The following is a 20,682-nucleotide window of genomic DNA, read 5'->3' on the forward strand; positions in this document are numbered from 1 at the left end:
CTTATTGTAAAAAGTTTTGTGTTCTTTGAAATGTGTTTAAACATTTCATAAGGAATCTCATCTGGACCAGGGGCAGTGTTCTTGCTCCTAGCTAAAGCAGAGTCAAATTCCCTTTCAGAAAAAGGCATATTATATAATTCAGCTTTGTTTGATGAAAAGTCAAGTACCTGTTGTTCTTCCATCATTCTGAAATTATGTCCTGGGGAACTATCTGATTTTTCAGAGACTCGAGCAAAGTGTTCAGAAAACATATCACTAATTTCTGTGGTATCAGTAACATGATTATTATTCAATTTAAGTACTGGAGGAGGACTGGGTGTAAATTTACCCTGAATTTTTCTATTTTCTTCCAAATGCTACAGACTGGTGTTCTGCTGTTAATAGAGGATACATATCCTTGGCCATGCTTGTCTTCTGGCAGGCTTTCATGACTTTTCGAAATCGTGCCCTACAGTTTGTAAATTATGACATTGTCCAAGGTGCGATGTCTACGGCACCTGGTCAATGATGACCTGGTAGCTCGGTGTAACAACCTTAGGTCTTCTGACCACCATGGTACTGGCCGTCTCCTGAATAGTCCTTTAGTTCGAGGAATGGAGTGTAGACCTGCAGTATGTAATGTTCCATTGAGTAAATCAATGGCATCATCTACACTTGGAAAATCTTTTGCATCCCCCTCCAACTCACTCAAATCTTTGAATTTTCTCCAATTTGCTTTCTCCAAGCACTACCGTGGTGATCTCAGGATAGGTGGACCATCATTGGTGTCGATCACAATTGGAGAATGGTCACTGGTATGCCAGTCATCACTTGTTCTCCAACTAAAATCAACACTGCAGTTGGAGCTACATATTGAAAGGTCGATGCAGGAGACGGTGCCTGTCTGAATGTGGTAAGGAGTAGGTTCTCCAGTATTAAGAAGACCTATATCTTCAGTTTCTATTAAAGATGCCATCATATTCCCTTTTTGATTTGATGTTACATCTCCCCACAATGGATGTCTACTATTGAAGTCACCAAGTAGAAGAAATGGCTCTGGTAGTTGCTGCATCAAGTATATCAAGTTCTCTTGGGAGACATGGCTATTGGGTGGAATGTAAAGGGAACATAAAGTATATTTCCTTCTTAAATCAATTCTTACAGCCACAGCTTGAAGTGGAGTATTTAGTTTCACTTGGTAGTGTGGCACATCTCGACGGATGTAGATGAGGGATCCACCATGATTTCCCACCTCTAAATCAAATTTAGTTCTATAGTGAACATATTCCCTAGGACAAGGTGCATATTCACCTAGCATGGTCTCCTGCAAACATAACCCTACAGGGGAGTGCTCATAGATCAAAAGCTTGACTTCCTCATACTTTGCTCGCAGTCCCTGACAATTCCATTGAATAATGAAAGTGAATTTATTTATGTTTGGGACCAATATTATGGTTCCTTTTGACAAGATTGGGAGAGCTCTTTTTCAGACTAGGGGGAGGCATTTTAATGGAAGGCTTTGTTGGCCTCTTGGGTGGAGTTGCCTTCATAGAGCCAACATCTTTTCCTTCAGTGTCCTTGACACTGAAGGGTTTTTTAGTTTCTTTACTCTCCATCTCTGTCGAGACGGAGAAAGCAGGTGTTCTCTAAAGAGACCACCTCGAGAGTGTTTGTATTGCTGGCAGTAGCCAGCTCTGCCTCTAATGAGGCAGAAGTACCAGCGAGGACTGGCACCAGGGGACCAGCATCTGCTGGTTTGTCCTCCAAAGAGGAATTGGCACCAACAGAAGCTGGCACCAGACCAGCAACCACTGGCCTTGCCTCCAATGAGGCAGATGGTGGAGGGTGCATCTCAATTGGCACTTCAATTTTTTCCAATTCCATACTAGGGCCTTTCTTGTTGGTTCTAGTGAACCTTGTCTTTACTTTCTCATCATCAATTGACTCTAATGATTCAGTTAGCTGTCTCTTTAATGATTCTTTATTTGATTCTACATTTGTGCTCCTAACTTGGGTTTTTTATTTGTCTCTTTCTTTTGGTTTCTTAATTTTGCTACTACAGTAGCAAAACTTAGACCGGGTCTTACAATCTTTGCTTTGGCTCTCTCTCGTGCTTCCTTAAATGTTGTTCTTTCTATTACTCTAATGGCTTGTATTTCCTTTTCTAGTAAATATATATCACACTGCTGAGACGATGATGCATGTCCCTCACCACAGTTGACACATACTGCAGGATTTTCTTGCAATTTGGATCAGCATGATTGTAGGGTGTGTCCAAAATGCTGGCAATGGAAACACCTTCTGGGTCTCGGGATGTACTGCTTTACCTTAAACCTATACCAGGCTGCAAACACACATTCCGGAAGTCTTAAGGTGTCAAAAGTTAATATTAAGGTAGGCTGAGGTATTCTGTTATTATCAACCTTCTTCGTCATTCTGTCCACCTTTATTACACCCTGGTCTTTTAATTCTGTTAAAAGTCTCTTCTCAGAGAAAGCCATCAACTGAGGGGCATAAATCAAGCCCTTGCTGGAGTTAAGGCTGGAGTGGGGAGTACACTCAACCGTAACTCCCGCAAGGTCCGACAATCCCATCAACTTGATACTTTCCTCTGGGGAGATGCTTTCTACCAGGAGCATGTTTCCATTCTGCAGTGTTATTTTTGGCTGTCTTCCACAACATTTAACGATTTCTCTATGCACTTGAAGAATGTCTATATTGTCACCTTCTAGCTTTAAATTAAGGTATTTATTAAAGGAATTGGGTACAAAGACCCCAGGAGCTATTTCATATTTATTATTTTTCTTCATGGCAAATGGTTCCAGTGTGACAATATTTACTCGCATTGCTTTGGGTCGTCAACTGTGTCCTTCTGTCATTTGGCCCAGGGATACTACACTGATCCTGGGGACCGACCATGGAAAATTGATGTTTGGGTTCCGAGGACAAGTCCTTTGATGAAAGCATAGGGTCGTCAATAGAAATAGGGGGGGTTGCCATAAAACCTAAAATACATAGTTCATCCAGATATTCCCCATACCCACCATGGAGTCACACTTAGAGGACGGGTCATCCCTTTTATTAGGGTCGTCCTAGGGGTAATTACTGGATATACACCCTATCCCCAGTGCTAAGGCGTCATGATGTCCGTCGAGATCAGACCCGGCATTGAGGATAGGGTTTGACATTAAACTTTCCCCTCGCTCGACCACGTCAGGTACTAGAGTTCTACGGGTGAGGTGGCATGCCGTCCATCCTCACCCTCCTTCAAATCCCAAGATTTAGACTAAATCATGTCCAAAACCAAGCCAATAGTCGTCATCATAGAATCCACACCTTATAGGGGGAGGAAGGCAGAAAGATGAAATGTTTTTAGTAGAAGAAAAAGGGCTGACTAATTTCGTTGGATCAAAAGCTGGGCACCAAGGCCCAGCGAGAAAGTAGTTCCCACCAGGCATCAGGGCCCAGCTGCTGAACCCTAAGCCCCCCATCCTCGGCAACCATTTAGAAATAAGTCACCTCACAACTTCTGGTACAATTCAGTTAGAATTTCCAGATCTTTTGAGTTTTTAGAATGGGAAAAGCCTACCAAGATGTTTCCTTCTTTCAGTCATTTTCACAAAAGAAGCTCCAGATCTGTACATCCTCAAGCTAAGCCCATACCTCTATTTCTCGGTTATCTTCTTTCAAGTTGCTTTGGAGATTACCAGGGATTCACTTATTATTGCCTCCTTAACAAATTCTTTCCAATAGACAAAAAAAAATTATACATAGTCTATCATACACAACAATTATGAGATGTTAATGCAGGAGCAGAGTAACTTAGTTCACTTTCCAAGTACCAGGCACATCCAATCTGTAGAATCATTCTCAACCAAGCTCAAAAATTCATAATCAGCTTGAAAAATGCTGCAATAAAGAACACACACTATCCTCTTCAGTTCAGGTTAGAGGAGGATCCACTAATGGAACACTGTGAAAACAATTGTCCCCCTTTCAGGCAGCGTTCATAGAAAGTTTCTGTATGGGGAATTTAGTGCTCCTGCCTGACTGGTAAAGTTCCCATACTTTAAAAGTTAGTAGATCTCAAGGAAACTAGCTATATATACCTCTTTGAAGAATACATATATAATTCTTTATGGGAAAATTAAACCCATTACTGCCAGGAACACAATTCTAGATACAATTGCTAACATTTTCCTGCTAAATTATAGATTTAAATTTGTCTAGAAACTATTAGGATCTCTTAAATAAAAAGGCCGAGAATTACGGTGCTGACATTATTGAAAATTGGAATCCTACTGAATTTGCCTAGTTGGTAATATTTGTGATGACGGTATTGAGGATTCTTTGGGCTTGTCCAAGTGTGCTACTTGTGTAATATATGGCAATGTCATCAACGTAGAAGCTGTTTATAACTTCTTTGGTAAATTTATTGTAATATAATTGATTGCTACAGCAAACAGAGCACAGCTTATGACACTGCCTTAAGGGATTCCTTCTTCTAATTTATAAATATTTGAATAAGAATTTTCTACTCAAATCTGGATATAAAGTTCAATGTGAGAAAATTTTTTTCTAAAAATTTGTAAATAGCCACTGTTAGTTTTTGATAAAATCTTTTTGATATGATCTTCTACAGGTTAGTGGATCAAGGGTTGATCGACCAGCCACTGATCCTGATTGCGTTGGTGTTAGAATTGAATTTTTCATGTTAGTTGTGTATTAACCATTTTTTCTAGTATTTTACATAGCTTGTCAAAGATATAGGTCTATAATTGGATGGATTACTTGAATCTTTCCCAGGTTTGTTTATTGGGATAATGATAGTAGCATGTTTCCATTCATTTCGAAAAACACTTCATCCAGATGGTGTTATAGAATTTCAGTAAATATGATTTGGCAATGGAGACGACGGATGATATGAATTTAGAGCATTGTTTAATTCATCCATATTAAATGCATAATTATATTCTAGATCTTCAATAGTTTCAATATCGAGTATGGTATTTTTTCCTTGTGTTTTTATATTTTGAAAATGTTCATGTAGATTGGAATAGGCACTGATGTTTTCAAAGTGTTAACCTATTATATTCGGGATTTCATATACCTATTATATTCGGGATTTCATATAGGTCATGATATAGTTTCCTATTTTGGTTTATTGCACTTATTGGGTGTCATATATTTTCCGTTAATTTTCCCTACATCTTGTTAAATATCTTTAATAGATGTATTTGTTGACAAGCTAGATACATAATTTTTCCAAGATGATATTTTCTCAGATATTACAAGTTTTCAGAATTTGGCATTATATTTATTATATAATGGTTTAATATAATTTATTCTTTTGTTAATTACTACTAACTTGTTTAGAATGTTTGTATGGTTGGGCAATTTGTTAAGGGCTTTGAGCCATGTCATTAAGTCTGTAAGATTTCAACTTGATGCGTGTTTTACTCAAAAGTTGCTAAGGCTGGAGTCCACCATTGGACAGGGGATTTTTTGGGGTGTGATTATTTTTTTTAGGTATGCTTATATCAGCAGCATTTATCATGAAATTTGTGAAAAATGTAAGTTATATTGTGGTTCAGGTTATGCGGAAATGGTGATTGATTTCTGGCATGATTATAAATGTCCCAATCTACTTTTTGGATATTGTATTTTACAGGTGGCAATATTTTATTATTATTTAAAGAATTAAGGACAATGGGGAAGTGTCACAGGTACAGGAGTCATCCAGGACATTCCACTAAGTCTTTCAGCTAAGTCGACTGAGCACAGCGAGATATCTACTGAAGAAAAGGTTAAGTGGATATTGGAGAAGTTGGCACATCACTTTCATTTAGGCAGCATAGGTTATATTCCAATAACATATTTCGTGGTTTGTCCCTGACTGTGTGCAATAAAATCTCCTACTGTAAGTAGGGGTTCATGTAGATTGTTAATTACTGCTGGCAGATAACTGAAATTCAAATTAAAATTTAGTTGGCTGTATAAGTTACAATTTGTGACCATATTTTTATCCGGCATATATAATTAGATAGTTGTTATCCAATATGATTGTGATATGTTTAAAATTTTAGTTAGTAGGTGATACTATTACGAACATATATTGCTGTGCCTAGTTTTTCACCATCCGTTGGAGAATAAGGAATTGGTGTTAAATTCTGTAAATTAATTGCCAATTTTACTTTGTCTCGAAGTTTACTTGCATTTGAATCAGAGGTTTTTGAATTGTTGTACTTGTATGTTGATTATTAGATTCAACAGTTGTTTTTCATAATCAAATATGAATGAGTATTTTTTATTTCATAAATTCCTTTTTGTATTTTAAGGATTCAAAACATAATTCACTCTCATGTTGGTGTGTTAAAGGGTACTTTCTTAATTTAATAAAATTTTTATACAGTTTTGTATCGTATTCTCAGTCTTGGTGGGTAGTTGGTTATAAGTATCTATGAAGAAATCATTACAACCACAAGACGAAGCATGTTTGGTGTTGTTAGTTATTGGTTCAATTTCTTTGATCGAAGCATCGATCTTTTTGCTTTAGAAAAACTTCTGATTTGTAATTCTATTGGTCCTTTTCTGTAGTGATAAGGAATAATGGTTTGAGGGGTTATTTGGTTTATTGTTATTCACGGAATATTTGGGTTTTGTGGATGGTTGGGGTGTGTGTTATATTTTGGTTTGGTTTAATGGTATGATTTTCACGCGAATATTGGGTTTTTTGATGGTGAGGTGTGTTATATTTTGGTTTGGTTTAATGGTATGATTTTCATTAGTGTTATATAAGGGAATGCTATCATTAGTATTGTCCTTTGGGAATTGTAAAGTGATTAATTGATTCTTTACTGTCCAAATGTTGGTTATATGAATGGGACTGAGCATAATTGTTTACTTCCACTTGTGATGAGGTTAATATAATGTCTATGTTGAAATGTTCTCCTGGTGTAGGTGGGTTTTTTTTTAATAGATTGATTTTCAATACTCAATTTTTTGCCTCAGGTGGGGTTCGTTCCAGTATTATTATTAGATTCTTCTTCCGTTGGAAATTCTTTTTCATGGGTATTTGAATCTTCAATGTTAGTAGTGGTTTCGGTGGATATGATATGCTTATTTTGGGGTTCTTTAATATTGATATGAGAATTAGTTTGTACACTTATATTATCTTCTAGTTTGTTACTGTGATACATATTTTGATTCTTAGTTACATTTAAGAAAGAATGGTTTGCTGATGGATTACTGACTCCTCATACTTTTAGCTGGAGTCTAGCTTCTTTGATTGACATTCCTGTTCTATTTATTAATAACTGAAGCTGTGTTGTATTGATAAAAGGAGTGTTCCTTAGATTTAGCGAGATGGGATAGTCCGCAGTTGATACATTTTGGGGATTAACATTTCCAATTAATGGTAAGGGTGTGATGCACATACTGCACATATTGCCTTATTGGGCATTTTTTGTAAGTATCCATACTTTGAACATTGAATACACCAAAGTGGCTTTGGCATAAGTGGACACACTTCTCTAGTTTGTCAAAGAATTTGGCTTTCAGTGGGAGATTTGGCCTGTGATTTTTTTTTTAAGTATTAATTTGTTTATTTATATCTTTCCAGCTTGGAATTGAGTATACTTTTAAGTCATGGACATTATTGTTCTTCATTTGAGGGAGTAAAGTATAAAGTGTTTTGAGGGTAGTCCTTCAATGTTGGGTAAAATGATTGCCCTGTATATAATTTAACGTTTCATGACTTGTTATTCATATTTTCGTGCCATTTATTTGTTATATTTAAAATGATGGTGGATTGTTATTTTGGTGGTTCCTTTTCTTTTACAGTGGACGCCCCGTATTCGCGGTCTCCGTATTCACGGATTTATCTCGGGAATGTTTCCTGCATCACTCGCGGAAAATTTGCGTATTTGCGGTATTTTTCTATGAAAAATATCCACAAATTCCTGGTTTTTTAAAATCAATTTCATCATAAAATGCACTTGTGAGATAAAATATTAAAAAAAAAAACAAGTATAAAAATTTTTAGTGGGTTTTTCTTGAGTTTAAACCAACCATAATAGGCTGTTTTCAGCGTTTTTAAAGGGGTTCCAACTATTCGCAGGTTCTAACTATTCACGGGGGGTCTGGTACGCATCCCCCACGAATACGGGGGGACCACTGTATATGTCGACAATCCATTTCTTGTGTTGGACAAATGTTCAATAATTTTTCATATATTGCTGTCAATATTTTATTTGCAGCTTTAAGTATTAGAAATCTTGACCAGTTATCTGGTCCAAAAAGATGATTAAAATGCACCAGTGTTGGGTCAAGTCGCTAATTTCAATTTCTTTTTGGACCCTGCCTCATGTGGCTTGTGTATGTATCAGACTTTCTTCTTCTCTCTTTAATGAATAGTTCCAGGGTTATAATGTTTGAATCTTCTAATTGATTTCTACTTTTTGTAGAATTTCTATGGACCCTGATAAGTTTTTGAATCTGATAATTCTTGGAACTGGATGTTCTTTTGCTGCATTATCATTGTCTTTAACTGAATGAGGGAGATTCGGGGTTAAATTCCCAATGGTCATCAACTGTGACAAATTTTGTCCATCAAAGGGCCCAGGGGTACTAAAATCTTGGGCATACTTATCATAAAAATACAGGTGAGAGAGAGAAAGAAAAAAAATTTTTTTTAAAAGATATCGGTGGCTTTTTGTGAAGTTACATCTTCCATCAATGGCACTAGTGAGAAATGACTCCCCAAATGTCTGCACCCCTACCCTACCCCTAAAGGGGATGGCATGACACGATTAATATGGCTCAAGTGTAAGCAATACCCACTTGGTAGGACTAAGGGCACTGTCACACTAGCAAAATTTCTGTCGACTTTTGAATTTGACATCGACTTTTCATGCTTTGACAATGACTTTCTGGTGTCGTCGTCACAAATTTTGAAAACGGTACCGATCGAATTCAACCCATCACTACCGTCGACTTTATTTATATCTTGGAGAGCGTGCATTTCAAGTCATCAGAAGCAAGATGGAGGTTTTGGTACAGTGGACAAGATTGTCAGAACAGTTTTTGGAGGAAGATATGAGGGAGAGAGAATGCTATGGGACCATAAGTATGAATGTTTTATGAAAGTCTTTTGAAAGGAAAAATAACGTAGAAATCATCATCATACTTATGGGATCATAAGTATGATGGTTTTATGAAAAAGGGTCTTAAATGGAAAAATAACTAAGAAATCACCATGCGACTTGGGGAAAACTTTCTTGAACTTGCTGATCTTCACACAGGTAAGCATGCTATATCTTGAATATCAGATTGTTATATAACCTAGGTCTGTTCTCATTATGTGCTTTTGTTTGCATTATTAAATAATATAAACACAAATCTTTAAAACTTCTGCAGTTTTTTTCTAGCTTAATTTATAAGAGTGACTATTTTATTTAAATAAAACTTTTGAAGTCGTTTTAACCAGGACCGAACCCAAAGATGTTTTTTTAATTTTTTTATTCTATGCAGCATCATTAAACACATGCAAGCACAACCTACTAGTTGCTTTGTGTTATAAGGCATATGAAGATCATCATGTGTGGCAACAAAAATATGGAATGACGTCGACTTCTTTGAAGAGTCGATGACAAACTCGGAAAAAGTCGACGGACATTTAGCTAGTGTGACAGCGCCTTAAGATTATGATGATAATACAATTACCCCCGCCTAATCACGTTATGGGCAAACCGGACAGAATGCCATGAGTTCTATTCCTAGAACCACGTCCCCTTGTCAGATAGACATGGATCTACCACAGTTCTCACTATTTGGCTTCGGATTTACCTTCACTTCAAGCTATGATGTGTTTTCGTATTTATTAGATTTGGAAAATTTAGACAAAAGTAGAAAAACCACAAATATTAACCAAAAAATATATAATGTTATAAGGGACTCTTATGTTCAGACCTAGGAAGAAATTCCTGAGGTTCGAGAGTTCCTCACCATGTCAAGGTGGTACCAAAATGAAGGGGATTCCTATGTAAAACTGCATCCTACTCTTGCCCTGTCCTGGTAAGGGGAGTTATAATATGAGCAAAAATGATACTACATTACATATGGAAGTTTTCAAGAATTGCCAATTTTACAGAGTAGTTCTGGAGAAATTCAAAATTATCTCATGCTATTTTCAGTTTCTTAATAAACTCCCCTTGGAAGGGAGCATGGCCCCATTTGAACAAATCTGATTCTCCCTTACCCAAGGATGTTTTGTGCCATTTGTTGAAAATGAGCTAGTGGCTCTGGAAGAACAGGATATATGAAAATTATGCCAAACAAATACTGTGAACCAACTTTGAACAGAGGTTTCAGCTCAGGCAAGATGAAATGAGAAATCAGTGCTATATTAAATAGCATGTAAAAATAAACTACTGGAACTTAAGTGGAAATTAAAAAAAAAAAAATTCTTATTCCTGCAACTAACAGCAAAGTCTGGTACAAAGCAATGATGGCTATGGGAACAACAATGTGACACTGTTTATGCCAAACTCATATAGGCAGTACCCTGAATTATTATTGAAGCAACTTCACCACCTTTGTGCCCTGCCTGCACAAGCTGTTTACATTGTGCTTTTTCAAACAAGTAATTATAACAAATTTTGTCTCCAACTTAGGAAACAATGCCTAATACGAATTACTGGGGAATAAAAATTAATAATTTTATCTTTAAAAATGCCACTGTGTGTAGAGAAACTTCTTAACTTTTGTATCTTTTAAAACATCAAAAATATTACAGGATCTATAACTAAAGGAAATTAATTTTCCACATGAACAAAGTACCTACAGTAATCAAAATTGTCACATTGTAAAAATATTCAATGGACCTCAGCAAGCAATAAAAAGGGACTAAAATTGTTAAACTAATGATAATCAAACCATTTAAGCATTAAATAAAAAGATTATACAAACATCATTAATCTACATTAATTCCACCAACTGTGAGAGCAACAGCAACAACATTTTTTTCACAAAAAAGGTGCTAATGGGCTACAAGAAAAAATTGAGAAGAGAAGATCCATGTATAAATAAAATCAGAACACCAACCTTCATTTTCTCCAGTTCCTCCTCAGTACGTGCTAACTGCTTCATAAGGTCCACCATGGGTCCATTTGAGGATAAAGAAGATTGGCTGTCTTCCTCTGCATCCTTTTTGTTTAGAAATATGGTAAATTCAGTGGAAAATGTTACATGTATTAATTAAAACTTTTACACTAAAAATTGGTTTCTATATTCAATTGTCATTGATAGTTTCTTATATTTGACAAAATAAGTGGACAGTTTACATAAAATATTTACTTTACCTGTTCATCGTCAGCTTGCAGCTTGGCTGCTTGCTGACCTTTAAGAAACATTTGTAAGTACATTTTTTGATGACGAAGCTCAGCTTCAGTTAGTTCGTCCTTCAGTTTAGTAATTTCCCTTTCCAATTCACGAATTCTCTCTTGACTTCTGTCATACAGTGGCCGAAGTTCAAAGTATCTGAAATACATTTTCTCTTTAAGAAAACAAATTTGTCTGGAGGCAACTCATGAAAACTAACAACATTGCTGTTTTTTCTAACAAGGCTTCACTTTATCTGTATGCACACAGTAAAGCGGTCCATAAATACTCACTTAAGATTAGCATCACTCAGCTTAGAGAGCAAGGCTTCGACCCGATCATTATGTTTTTCCTTGAGTTCATGATACTCATCCATGTGATTTCTCTTGAGCTGATCTTCACGACGCTCGTATTCCTCTCTCAACCTGGCTTCAGTTTCCTCCACGGCTGTCCAGGGATCAACCTCTTCATCATCCTCCTCGTCAGTAGGTCGATCTCTAAGGGAATTTTGACTAGCCTCGAAAGGATCCTGTGGAACCAATATGCTTGTAAATGAACATTTATGCTTGAAAATATTAATTTACTATAATATCAGTTAGTCACATAGCAAAAATTTTTCCCAAGCTTTTGCCAAAAAAAAACAAAATCATAAGAATGCTTAGCCATGTAAAAGTCCATTATAAATCAATACTTTCTGAAACAAAAAAAAGGCACCCTTGGTTATAAAAAATACCACGTTATGTTCTATTATGCAACATGGTAACATTAATTTTTCAGAATAATTCCATTTAATTTAAACCAAATGAATAATGAAGACTAAGTAAAACAACTCTAAAAACAAGCAACTGTTAGAGAAGAAATATTCTTAATAGTCATAAAAAAATTATTCTCAATATGTATAGTGCTTTTTAAGACAACATTCCAGATACTGAAATAAATTCTTTATAGAACTTTCATTCTTCTTTCTTCTAACCTAATCAGTCACTCAAAGCTCCTTTACCATCTGTGTACTTCCATCTTTTGTGAGAAGTATAGTTGTCTTTCCCATCAGTAATCAATTGTAGAAACTTAAGTTCGTACACAAGTCATCAAATTGAGGAATCAATAATAAAATTATGGCTTTCTGGCTTGTACTCAGTCCAAAAATGTCTATTTATATATTCTTTGTAACCATATTTTGGCAGTTAACAGATCATCAATATGCTTTGCCAGTATGACAGTCTGCAAGAATTTATTTTTCAGAGACGACGACCAATTTGTATACAGTAATATATGAAGACAGTCTTCAAGTTCGTCCTCATTATCATTACTGAAAAACCCACATAATGAATGCTATTTACAAAAGCTTCTTTCCATGCTAACCTTCCTTCAAGGAAAGAAACCAAAAAGGCAAAGTTAATGTTGCTCCATAAATATACTTCATAAAATAATTGTGTACATAGCTCCTGATATCTATTAACTGACACTTGTCTAGAGTAAAATCAAGCAGTAAGGGTTTTATTTACCATATTAATTTACCATAAACTCATGTCATGAGATTAGCACCACTAACATAGCAATTCTATTTAATGTACACAACTTTCGTTCGATTATCAAGAACTTCATAAACAATCAAATGGCTGTTTTGCAAGTATGATCTTAATAATACACAACCCAAAGTGTATAAAGAATCTTTGAGACCATTGGGATTACTAATGAACGTAAACATTTTTTTTTTCTTTTTTGTTAAGTAGATTAAAAACTTCTCATATTATGGAATGATTCACAACAAAATTTAATCACATGACTTATGCCATCTCAAATCTATAATTGTTAGAAGAAATTTTTATTACCAATCAACCTGTTCTGGTTGAGAGACATGAGGATAATCATCAATTATGCCTGTTTATATGGTGCTAAGTTTTATTTTTTCAGATTTACATTAAAAAGTTAAAACCATTTGTTCATTATTTATTGTACAATACTCATATTAAAAAGTTAGTACCCAAGGACCAAAAACAGCCAATTAAGGTCATCCTTACATCTTTAAACACTCCACACCCTCATTAAGTTTTGCTTCTACTAACCCTGGAAGAAAGGCAAGGCGACGTGAGGTCGTCATAATGACCAGAATCAGCTAGGGAACGAGTGAGGTCAACAGAACCTTCTGTGGTCTCAGCAACTGAGCCACCAGCAGGAGACGCCACTGGAAGATGGGAGGTTGTGGCTTCTGGAGCACCTGTGAAATCAAATACGTAGTAAGTTTTAACAATCATTCACATAAGTTACAAAATTAATGGATTGCTTGTGTGTGGAAGAGATGGTATGCCTACAAGGCAAAAAGAGTATTAAATTTAGTGGTTTCTTCTTTAAGCTTACTTTCAAGGATTCAAATTTTAGTTGAGAAACTATTAGAACAGCAGATTAAAAGAATGGCAAGTAGCATACGAATTCACAGCAGGGTAAAAAGCTAGCCCACACTGACATAGTATTTTTACTTGCAATTCTAATACAATTGAAATGAACCACTTTTTTTTTTTTTTACAACTTTAATGAATGAACAGAATACTTTACAACTACAGTGTAAATCATGGAAAATTTTCTGTTAAAAATAATTCCACTTATAATTTCATGACCAGAATAAGAAATTATTAAACTGTATTACTATTATTATAATAACCAATACAATGCTAACTGTATTTAACCGAGATTTACTTCATGCGTTACATTCAGTCTGAATACAGTAAAAAATTTTCTGGACAAAAATTAAAACTATTTGATCAGTAATTCAGCTAAACTATACATAGTAATGTCACAAGAAGCACCAAAACAACCTTGATTAACAGACATTAAAGAGTTCCAAAACACTTGTTACCCACTACAATCACCAACCCACAGCAAAAAAAAAAAAAATAAATAAATAAAAAATCCCCAACGACCAAATATATTGAGATTTTTTTTCAATGGATCTAGATTTGAGTTCCAGCACTAACAGGATAGGAAGTGTCAATATTTGCACATCTTAATTACAACTTGAACAATGTAAAAACTATTCAAACATAAACCAGTTGATTTTACCCAAGAACAGTTACCAATATTATATGTGGAGTAAATGTTCTGAATTAATTTTCAAGTTACTTTATGAGTAACTCGAAAAGATTGTTGTTAGTTTGTTTGTATGGTGTTTTTACGTTGCATGGAACCAGTGGTTATTCAGCAACGGGACCATGGCTTTACATGACTTCCGAACCACGTCAAGAGTGAACTTCTATCACCAGAAATACACATCTCTACCCCCTCGGTAGAATGCCGGAGAATCAAACTCGCGGCCACTGAGGTGGCAGGCAAAGACAATACCCATCACGCTACTATGTAACTCGAAAAGAAACCAGCGTCACTAACCATTGTTCAAGTTGTCCATCAACCGGCTCAGTTCTGGTTCACTGCCTTCTGAAGGAGTAGAAGAGGTTTTTGGTGTTGGAGTAGAACGCATCGCCTGGCGTCTTCTGTCACTACTACTAAGGTCACCATTTTGTAAAGTAACTTGGGTGCTGTTTCCATCATCTTTTGCACCAGTACTCTGTAAAATGGAGCCCAATAACGGTCAGCATTAATAGAGAAATTAGAAGACTACAGGTTGCGCAGATTTCTTCTTCTGGGGAGTCTATTTACTAGTATGTTATTGAAAAAAATATGAAAATTTTTGTAATCCATTTATCAGATTAAAATACCTATTCAGTATTGCCTTATACAATTTCTGATGAAATTTCTTACTATGAAAGCACAAACTTTGACTTAACGAAATTCTAAGTAACAAAATTCAGAATTTAAGTTTCTGAATAACCATCACCATTTACACATTTACTGCTTTAAGTTTAATAAGTAAATGAGAGAATATTTACTCTGAAGTGTCCCCTTCCCTTTCATTTCAGCAGCGAAAGTGCTTCTCTATCCTGCTCACAATCTGAGGTTCATAATCTGACCTAAAAAGCAAATAACTGCCTCTTTTTATTTACCTCCTCCTGCTGGGTGCGGGCCTTGATCAACCTGAGCTCCACCAGTTCGCGAGTCAAGCGACCAATTTCCGTGTCTCTTTCTTGTACTTCTCGACGAGCTTCTGATAACAGACTCTGGATGGAGGAGAAGCACTCGTTACATAGTAACACTGCATTATCTTACTACATGCCAAGACACTGAGAGAAATGTTTGTACCTATGTATATGAAATGACGTATGTTTTGTTTATACAATAGTATGGCATAGAAACATTTATCCGCATAAAATGTCTGAATATTCTTACAAAATTAAAATATCCAAACTAATTTTTATATACCAATATACAGTACATACATAAATATCGGAACCCATATATTCTCATAATTTTGCAACAGGCAAAGCAAACTTGGGTGAGAAATCTAACCCTACTTAACCACTACAAAACAAGACCCCTAAAGTCTAATACCGTGGTAAGACAGGGCTTGACAGTGCTAAATTTTTCCCCACATTCATTCTTCATGTAGATTTCCTACACTTTCTTCCTAACTGTACAGCAAAGCAGAGGTGCATTTCAATACGTGACATTAGCCAAAATCATACACCTTAACGACAGCACGAAGCTGCTCATAAATAATTTGTATAGTACGTCGGCTTACGGCTCTCTTATCCATGACAGTAAAATACTGGACAGAGCTCACCTTTTATGCAGCTTATTTTTCTTAAAAAATACAAGTTAAAAAGAATGGGAGGCCGCATACTATTAATAGTAACCTTCCCGAGACTTTCTTAAAACAACGCTCCAAGCAAAGGAAACTTTCCAAAACTAAGAGCAGTGGAATCTCCTTAGCAGTACATGTACGTCATGGATTGACAATTCCACTCCACAAACATTTTCCGAGTACCAACAGACTTAGAAGCCCCTCAAAAGCTAAAGTCAGCAATGAAAGCAAGGTCTTTGCCACCGATACTAATCATTAATTCTGTGATGTCTCGAGTTCTTGTGGGGAAATACTATAACGAGCGTAACCAATTAAGTGTCGAGAACTCTGAAAGTGCATTAAAAAAATCTATAATTAAAATTTTTTTTAAAAATTAAGACGTGGATTACAAGAACCTGGAGCTTTTGTTTTTAATCGGCTTAAATCTTCAGGAAATACAGATTTAATGTGAGAGAGACAGAAAATTGTTCAACTTCTTTGGTCTGGGGTCAAATAGCATTAAAAAGTCTGGGTTCAGCTCAACTTTTGATTTAATTACTTTTAATTGATGCTGTAACTCCTTTGGTTATGAGTTAGAATACACTGCAATGTCTTTTGGCCACCTAGATCTCTTACTAAAAAAAAACAGTGACTTGACAGTTGAGCCCCACACAACTGTTTGATAACATTGATGGTTTCCAGTTGTCTAAGGCAAGAGGACTTAAAATGCTTGTTTCAGATCCTTCAAATACGCAACCCCAAAGCAAAAACTCCTATTACCAGTGTTATGACAGTATGGATTTGACAGTTTATATAGAGTACGTCGAAGATTTTGAAAGTGTCGATGAAGACGAACCAATGAACGGGTCCATCTGGGAGCTTTCGGTATAGTGCCACCAGAAAATGAACCTATTTTAAGGGTGCACGAAATTTCTTTGGCTGTGGGGTAATATTTTTTCACGAGGGCCTATCAACTCCCTCGAATGAGGATCACAACCAAGACGAACTTCAGCCTCACCTTGAGCTCCCTGATTTTCCTGGCAGCACGTTGCGTCGGCGTCAGATAAGTCTCAGGATCGAGTTCGTGGTTATGGCGGCAATGCAGGACGTACTTTGAATTCCGACTTCGACTCCCGCCCCAACAGGAACCACCACCTCCTCCACCCCCACCCGCCCCTCCTCCTCCCCCGTGGTGGTGGTGGTAGTTGCTGTGTCGGGCGAGTCCTGCATCGCAGCTCAGGGCTGATGACACGGACCCAAAGCTCTTCACAGAGTCTGCCTCGCCGCCGCCATCGTCCAAATCTGTGTCGGGTGATCTCGAGGGCGTTTCCGGCTGGGAGGCCTGTGGAGATTAGGCTGATGATATTACCAAGGCCTCCAGAGGGCGGTGTATACATTTCCGGGAAGGGAAAAGAGACAGCACGACAAATGGGGGGATGGTTGCATTAAACATTGCATATTTATGCTAAAAAGACAACGATTAAAAATAAAATAACGCCTTACCTTTTTATATGGGAGCATCTCTCCTAAAAAGCATTTTATTTACTAATTACAATCACTCGCGTCACAACAATGCTCAGACAAATGCACGTCGATAATTTACATCTAAACATCATCAATCATGAGATAGGGAGCAAGTATTTATTTATGAATCACATATTTCATGTTCTCTTCGACGAACCTTTCCGGAGAAAGAGAGGTCGTTCTTTTAAAAGACGCTACATACCGGAGTAAAGGGCAAAGACGAATGGCCGTAGCTCCCAAACGAAGGCGCTGCAGACACGGGAAGGAAGTTGGGCCTCCGCAGGTGATTTTGGTAGCCCGGATGATGCCAGGGGGATGGGCCTAGTCCGGCATATGACTAAACAAGGCGAAAGTGTGTGAGGGGAAACAAAAAAGCGAAGGGCTATTAGCTTTCATTCACATCAACAACTCATCCACGATGTGGTGACACGTCATCCAAAGGGCAGTTAACTAATTTCAAAAAGTGGATACATAATATACCTATGTATACATATAAACATATATAAATAAATCTATACAAGTGTATAAAACTTCCAGTTTGGTACGGTTATTACGCAGTCAATGTGATAGATTTAGACTTTTGTAACTGGAAAAGAAAGTTCTTGCTTTCAAATACTGCCGATTTGGATGTCATGTACCTCTAAATAGCTTGACACTTTAGTTCAGGAATCGTACATTGTTAGTTGCTAGACTATGAAAATCACTATAAAAAATATTAGTATTAATCAGTAGGGCAAGACAAATCCACTCATGCAAACAATTTCTCTAAATGCATGTCCGTTTCATAATTTGCCGAAATTATGCGGCTATCAACAATTTCTTCTAATACTGTAAACAGTTTCCTAATACTATACTCGTAATGCAAGCTAGTACTTTCTTATTATAAGCAATTAGCTCCCAAACATCTTTGCAATCAAAATGCTCCCTGAACAAAAAGCTCATTATCACCTAATGCTGGATAACAGTTTCCTCGTACAAAGAATTGTCTAGAACCTAAGTTTCAAAGCCTTCTGACAACAGCACAGCCTCAAAATCAAGCACCTGGTCTCCTAAAAGCAGTCTTGGCCGAAATGTCATTTCAAGCAACCTAGCTAGGAGGCTTAAACCTTAGTTATACTCGTTGAAATTTCAAGGTATTCCAAAACCTACTACTTCAACATTTCCACTTTTTAATTTCAATTTACGAAAACAAAATGGATTTTGAAAAACAATTGACAACCTTCTACAGCATCTTCCCGCAAAAAGTTCCCAGAATTGTGGACACTTATGCGCAAACTATAATTCTTTCACTTGTTTACATCGGCAGCAAACTTTTAAGCGAACGTAGTTCATTATCATTAAATGGACGCACAAAAACCTGTATCTACTGACAAAACTTATACGCAGCTTAATCCTTTGGTAAACCACGGGAACCCAAGAAAGCACACACAAAAAAAGGAATATCTAATCATGATAATCAAGGGGGTGTGGTTCTACACGTGAACTGTTAATATTTACTATGGGTGAGGTACAAAAACTCTTTTCTCGTGTTTTCCGTAACAGTCATACATTCTCAATCATGAAACTTGAGTGCCTGCAAATATGTGAAGATTATATCGGAGTTAATATACTCGTTGCTTCATTCATTCTCTTTTCGGCAGCTGATAACGTAATGAAGTTAAGTGGGAAATACTGACACGAAAATAGGGTGGGGCCAGGTTCGCTGTTCTGAGGCACAGAATCAGGAGGGGAAAAAAATAAAAAGCAATTAAGTAAATGGATCTCTTATAGTTCCCTCTCGCACAGGTAAGAGACGAGGGTATCCTGCTTTGTCGGAGCTGGTTATTCTGTTTGCATGTTGGAGAGGGTTGCTGAAACTTATCTTCACTCTGTATACTTTCGTCCTTTTTCAAAATACTCTAGCAAAAGGTAGTTTTTTTAATATTCAAATGAAAATATGGGTTGCATTTTTTCACTGCTTCTGTAAAACAATTAACTATCGTCGATTGTGTTTAATCAGGTTTTTTTTTTTTTTTTTTAACATTCAAGGTCTATGTTCTTACACCTGAATAAAAAAAATTGTTTCCTAATCCCCAAGGTGAAACATAATTATCACAATGAACGAAAAATTCTCTCTCTCTCTCAACTTTAAAATTATGCAAATAATTTTCCGTAACCAGTTCAGAACTGAATTCGTCACTTTCTGACAGATGCTTCGGCTTTACTAGTAACTACTCAGAGCACCCATAATTGCAAAAGTCATGCTCATCGAAGGCTTAAAAGAAAAACATCAGTCACTTAGTAACAACAATACTGCAAGCTCTAATACCGAGCTCCTGAGAATATTGTAAAAGCTACATGGATGTTAATTTCAAACATGATTAAGACTGCCTCAATAATATTCATGGAATGCCTTTAGCCTACTCAATAATGTTTGGATACGTATATCTTAAAAGCATCAGCAAGGACATGATTGTCCAGGCATAAACAACTATTACCACAAGGTGCGACAATCCACAGATGTCACACAACTACTGATGCTGAATATACAAACCGGCAACCGAGGCCTCACACAACAATACAGGTCAAAATTAGCCTACAACGGGAAGATCAACATCTACGTGGAACAGCAGCGACAGGGAAAACCCAAGGTACCATGTCTGTTATGCTGGAGTCTGCTAAGAACTCCAGCGACTGCTCCAGAAGAGGTGGAAACGCCAAAGTGGGCGAAGGTGTTCTCTGAGATACGCATGGAGAAAAATGCACATAAAGGAGATAGGAATGGGAATAACGAAATGTATAAAAGGAGAGACATCAGCATTATAAAACACAAAGGGGGAGAAACTTTTTCTAAACAATAAAATAGGTGGGAACATGGTTTACTTTTTACATACCTAGTCTTTCTTTGCCTTTAAATGGTGGGAATTACTATTAAGGTAAATGTCAAATGGAATTTTACCTCATTTACAGTTTTGCTTCCATGCTTGGGAACTACAAAATCCAATTTGACAGTATTTAGATTACAAAGCCTGGATCAATACAAGTCAACAGTGGGGAATGTTAAACAAAAATCTACAGCTAATATGAAAATTATTGAATGCCAAAACTGAGTAACATATCGACCTCTTTGGTCTGTATCTTATAATCTT

The 20,682-nt window shown here is 36.6% G+C and overlaps 1 protein-coding gene across 14 annotated transcripts in view; it reads right to left on the bottom strand.

The window, feature by feature from the left end:
* The window catches only part of LOC135212763 (protein quick-to-court-like), a 312,189-nt gene that overhangs the window by 12,294 nt on the left and 279,213 nt on the right, over positions 1-20,682 (bottom strand). For 9 of the 14 annotated variants that reach the window (XM_064246513.1, XM_064246510.1, XM_064246509.1 and 6 more), the window contains exons 4-12: positions 20,189-20,272; positions 17,757-17,891; positions 17,049-17,372; positions 15,354-15,467; positions 14,740-14,917; positions 13,425-13,576; positions 11,652-11,887; positions 11,340-11,517; positions 11,083-11,184 (exon numbers count right to left, since the gene is read on the bottom strand). In XM_064246513.1, coding sequence (XP_064102583.1) covers positions 11,083-11,184; positions 11,340-11,517; positions 11,652-11,887; positions 13,425-13,576; positions 14,740-14,917; positions 15,354-15,467; positions 17,049-17,372; positions 17,757-17,891; positions 20,189-20,272 — 1,503 coding nt within the window. The remainder of the gene's footprint in view (positions 1-11,082; positions 11,185-11,339; positions 11,518-11,651; positions 11,888-13,424; positions 13,577-14,739; positions 14,918-15,353; positions 15,468-17,048; positions 17,373-17,756; positions 17,892-20,188; positions 20,273-20,682) is intronic. The other 5 variants (XM_064246517.1, XM_064246523.1, XM_064246512.1 and 2 more) reach the window with 2 other exon arrangements.

The sequence above is a fragment of the Macrobrachium nipponense genome, chromosome 41, assembly GCF_015104395.2.
Source record: "Macrobrachium nipponense isolate FS-2020 chromosome 41, ASM1510439v2, whole genome shotgun sequence".
NCBI classification, from domain to species: Eukaryota; Metazoa; Arthropoda; class Malacostraca; order Decapoda; family Palaemonidae; genus Macrobrachium; species Macrobrachium nipponense.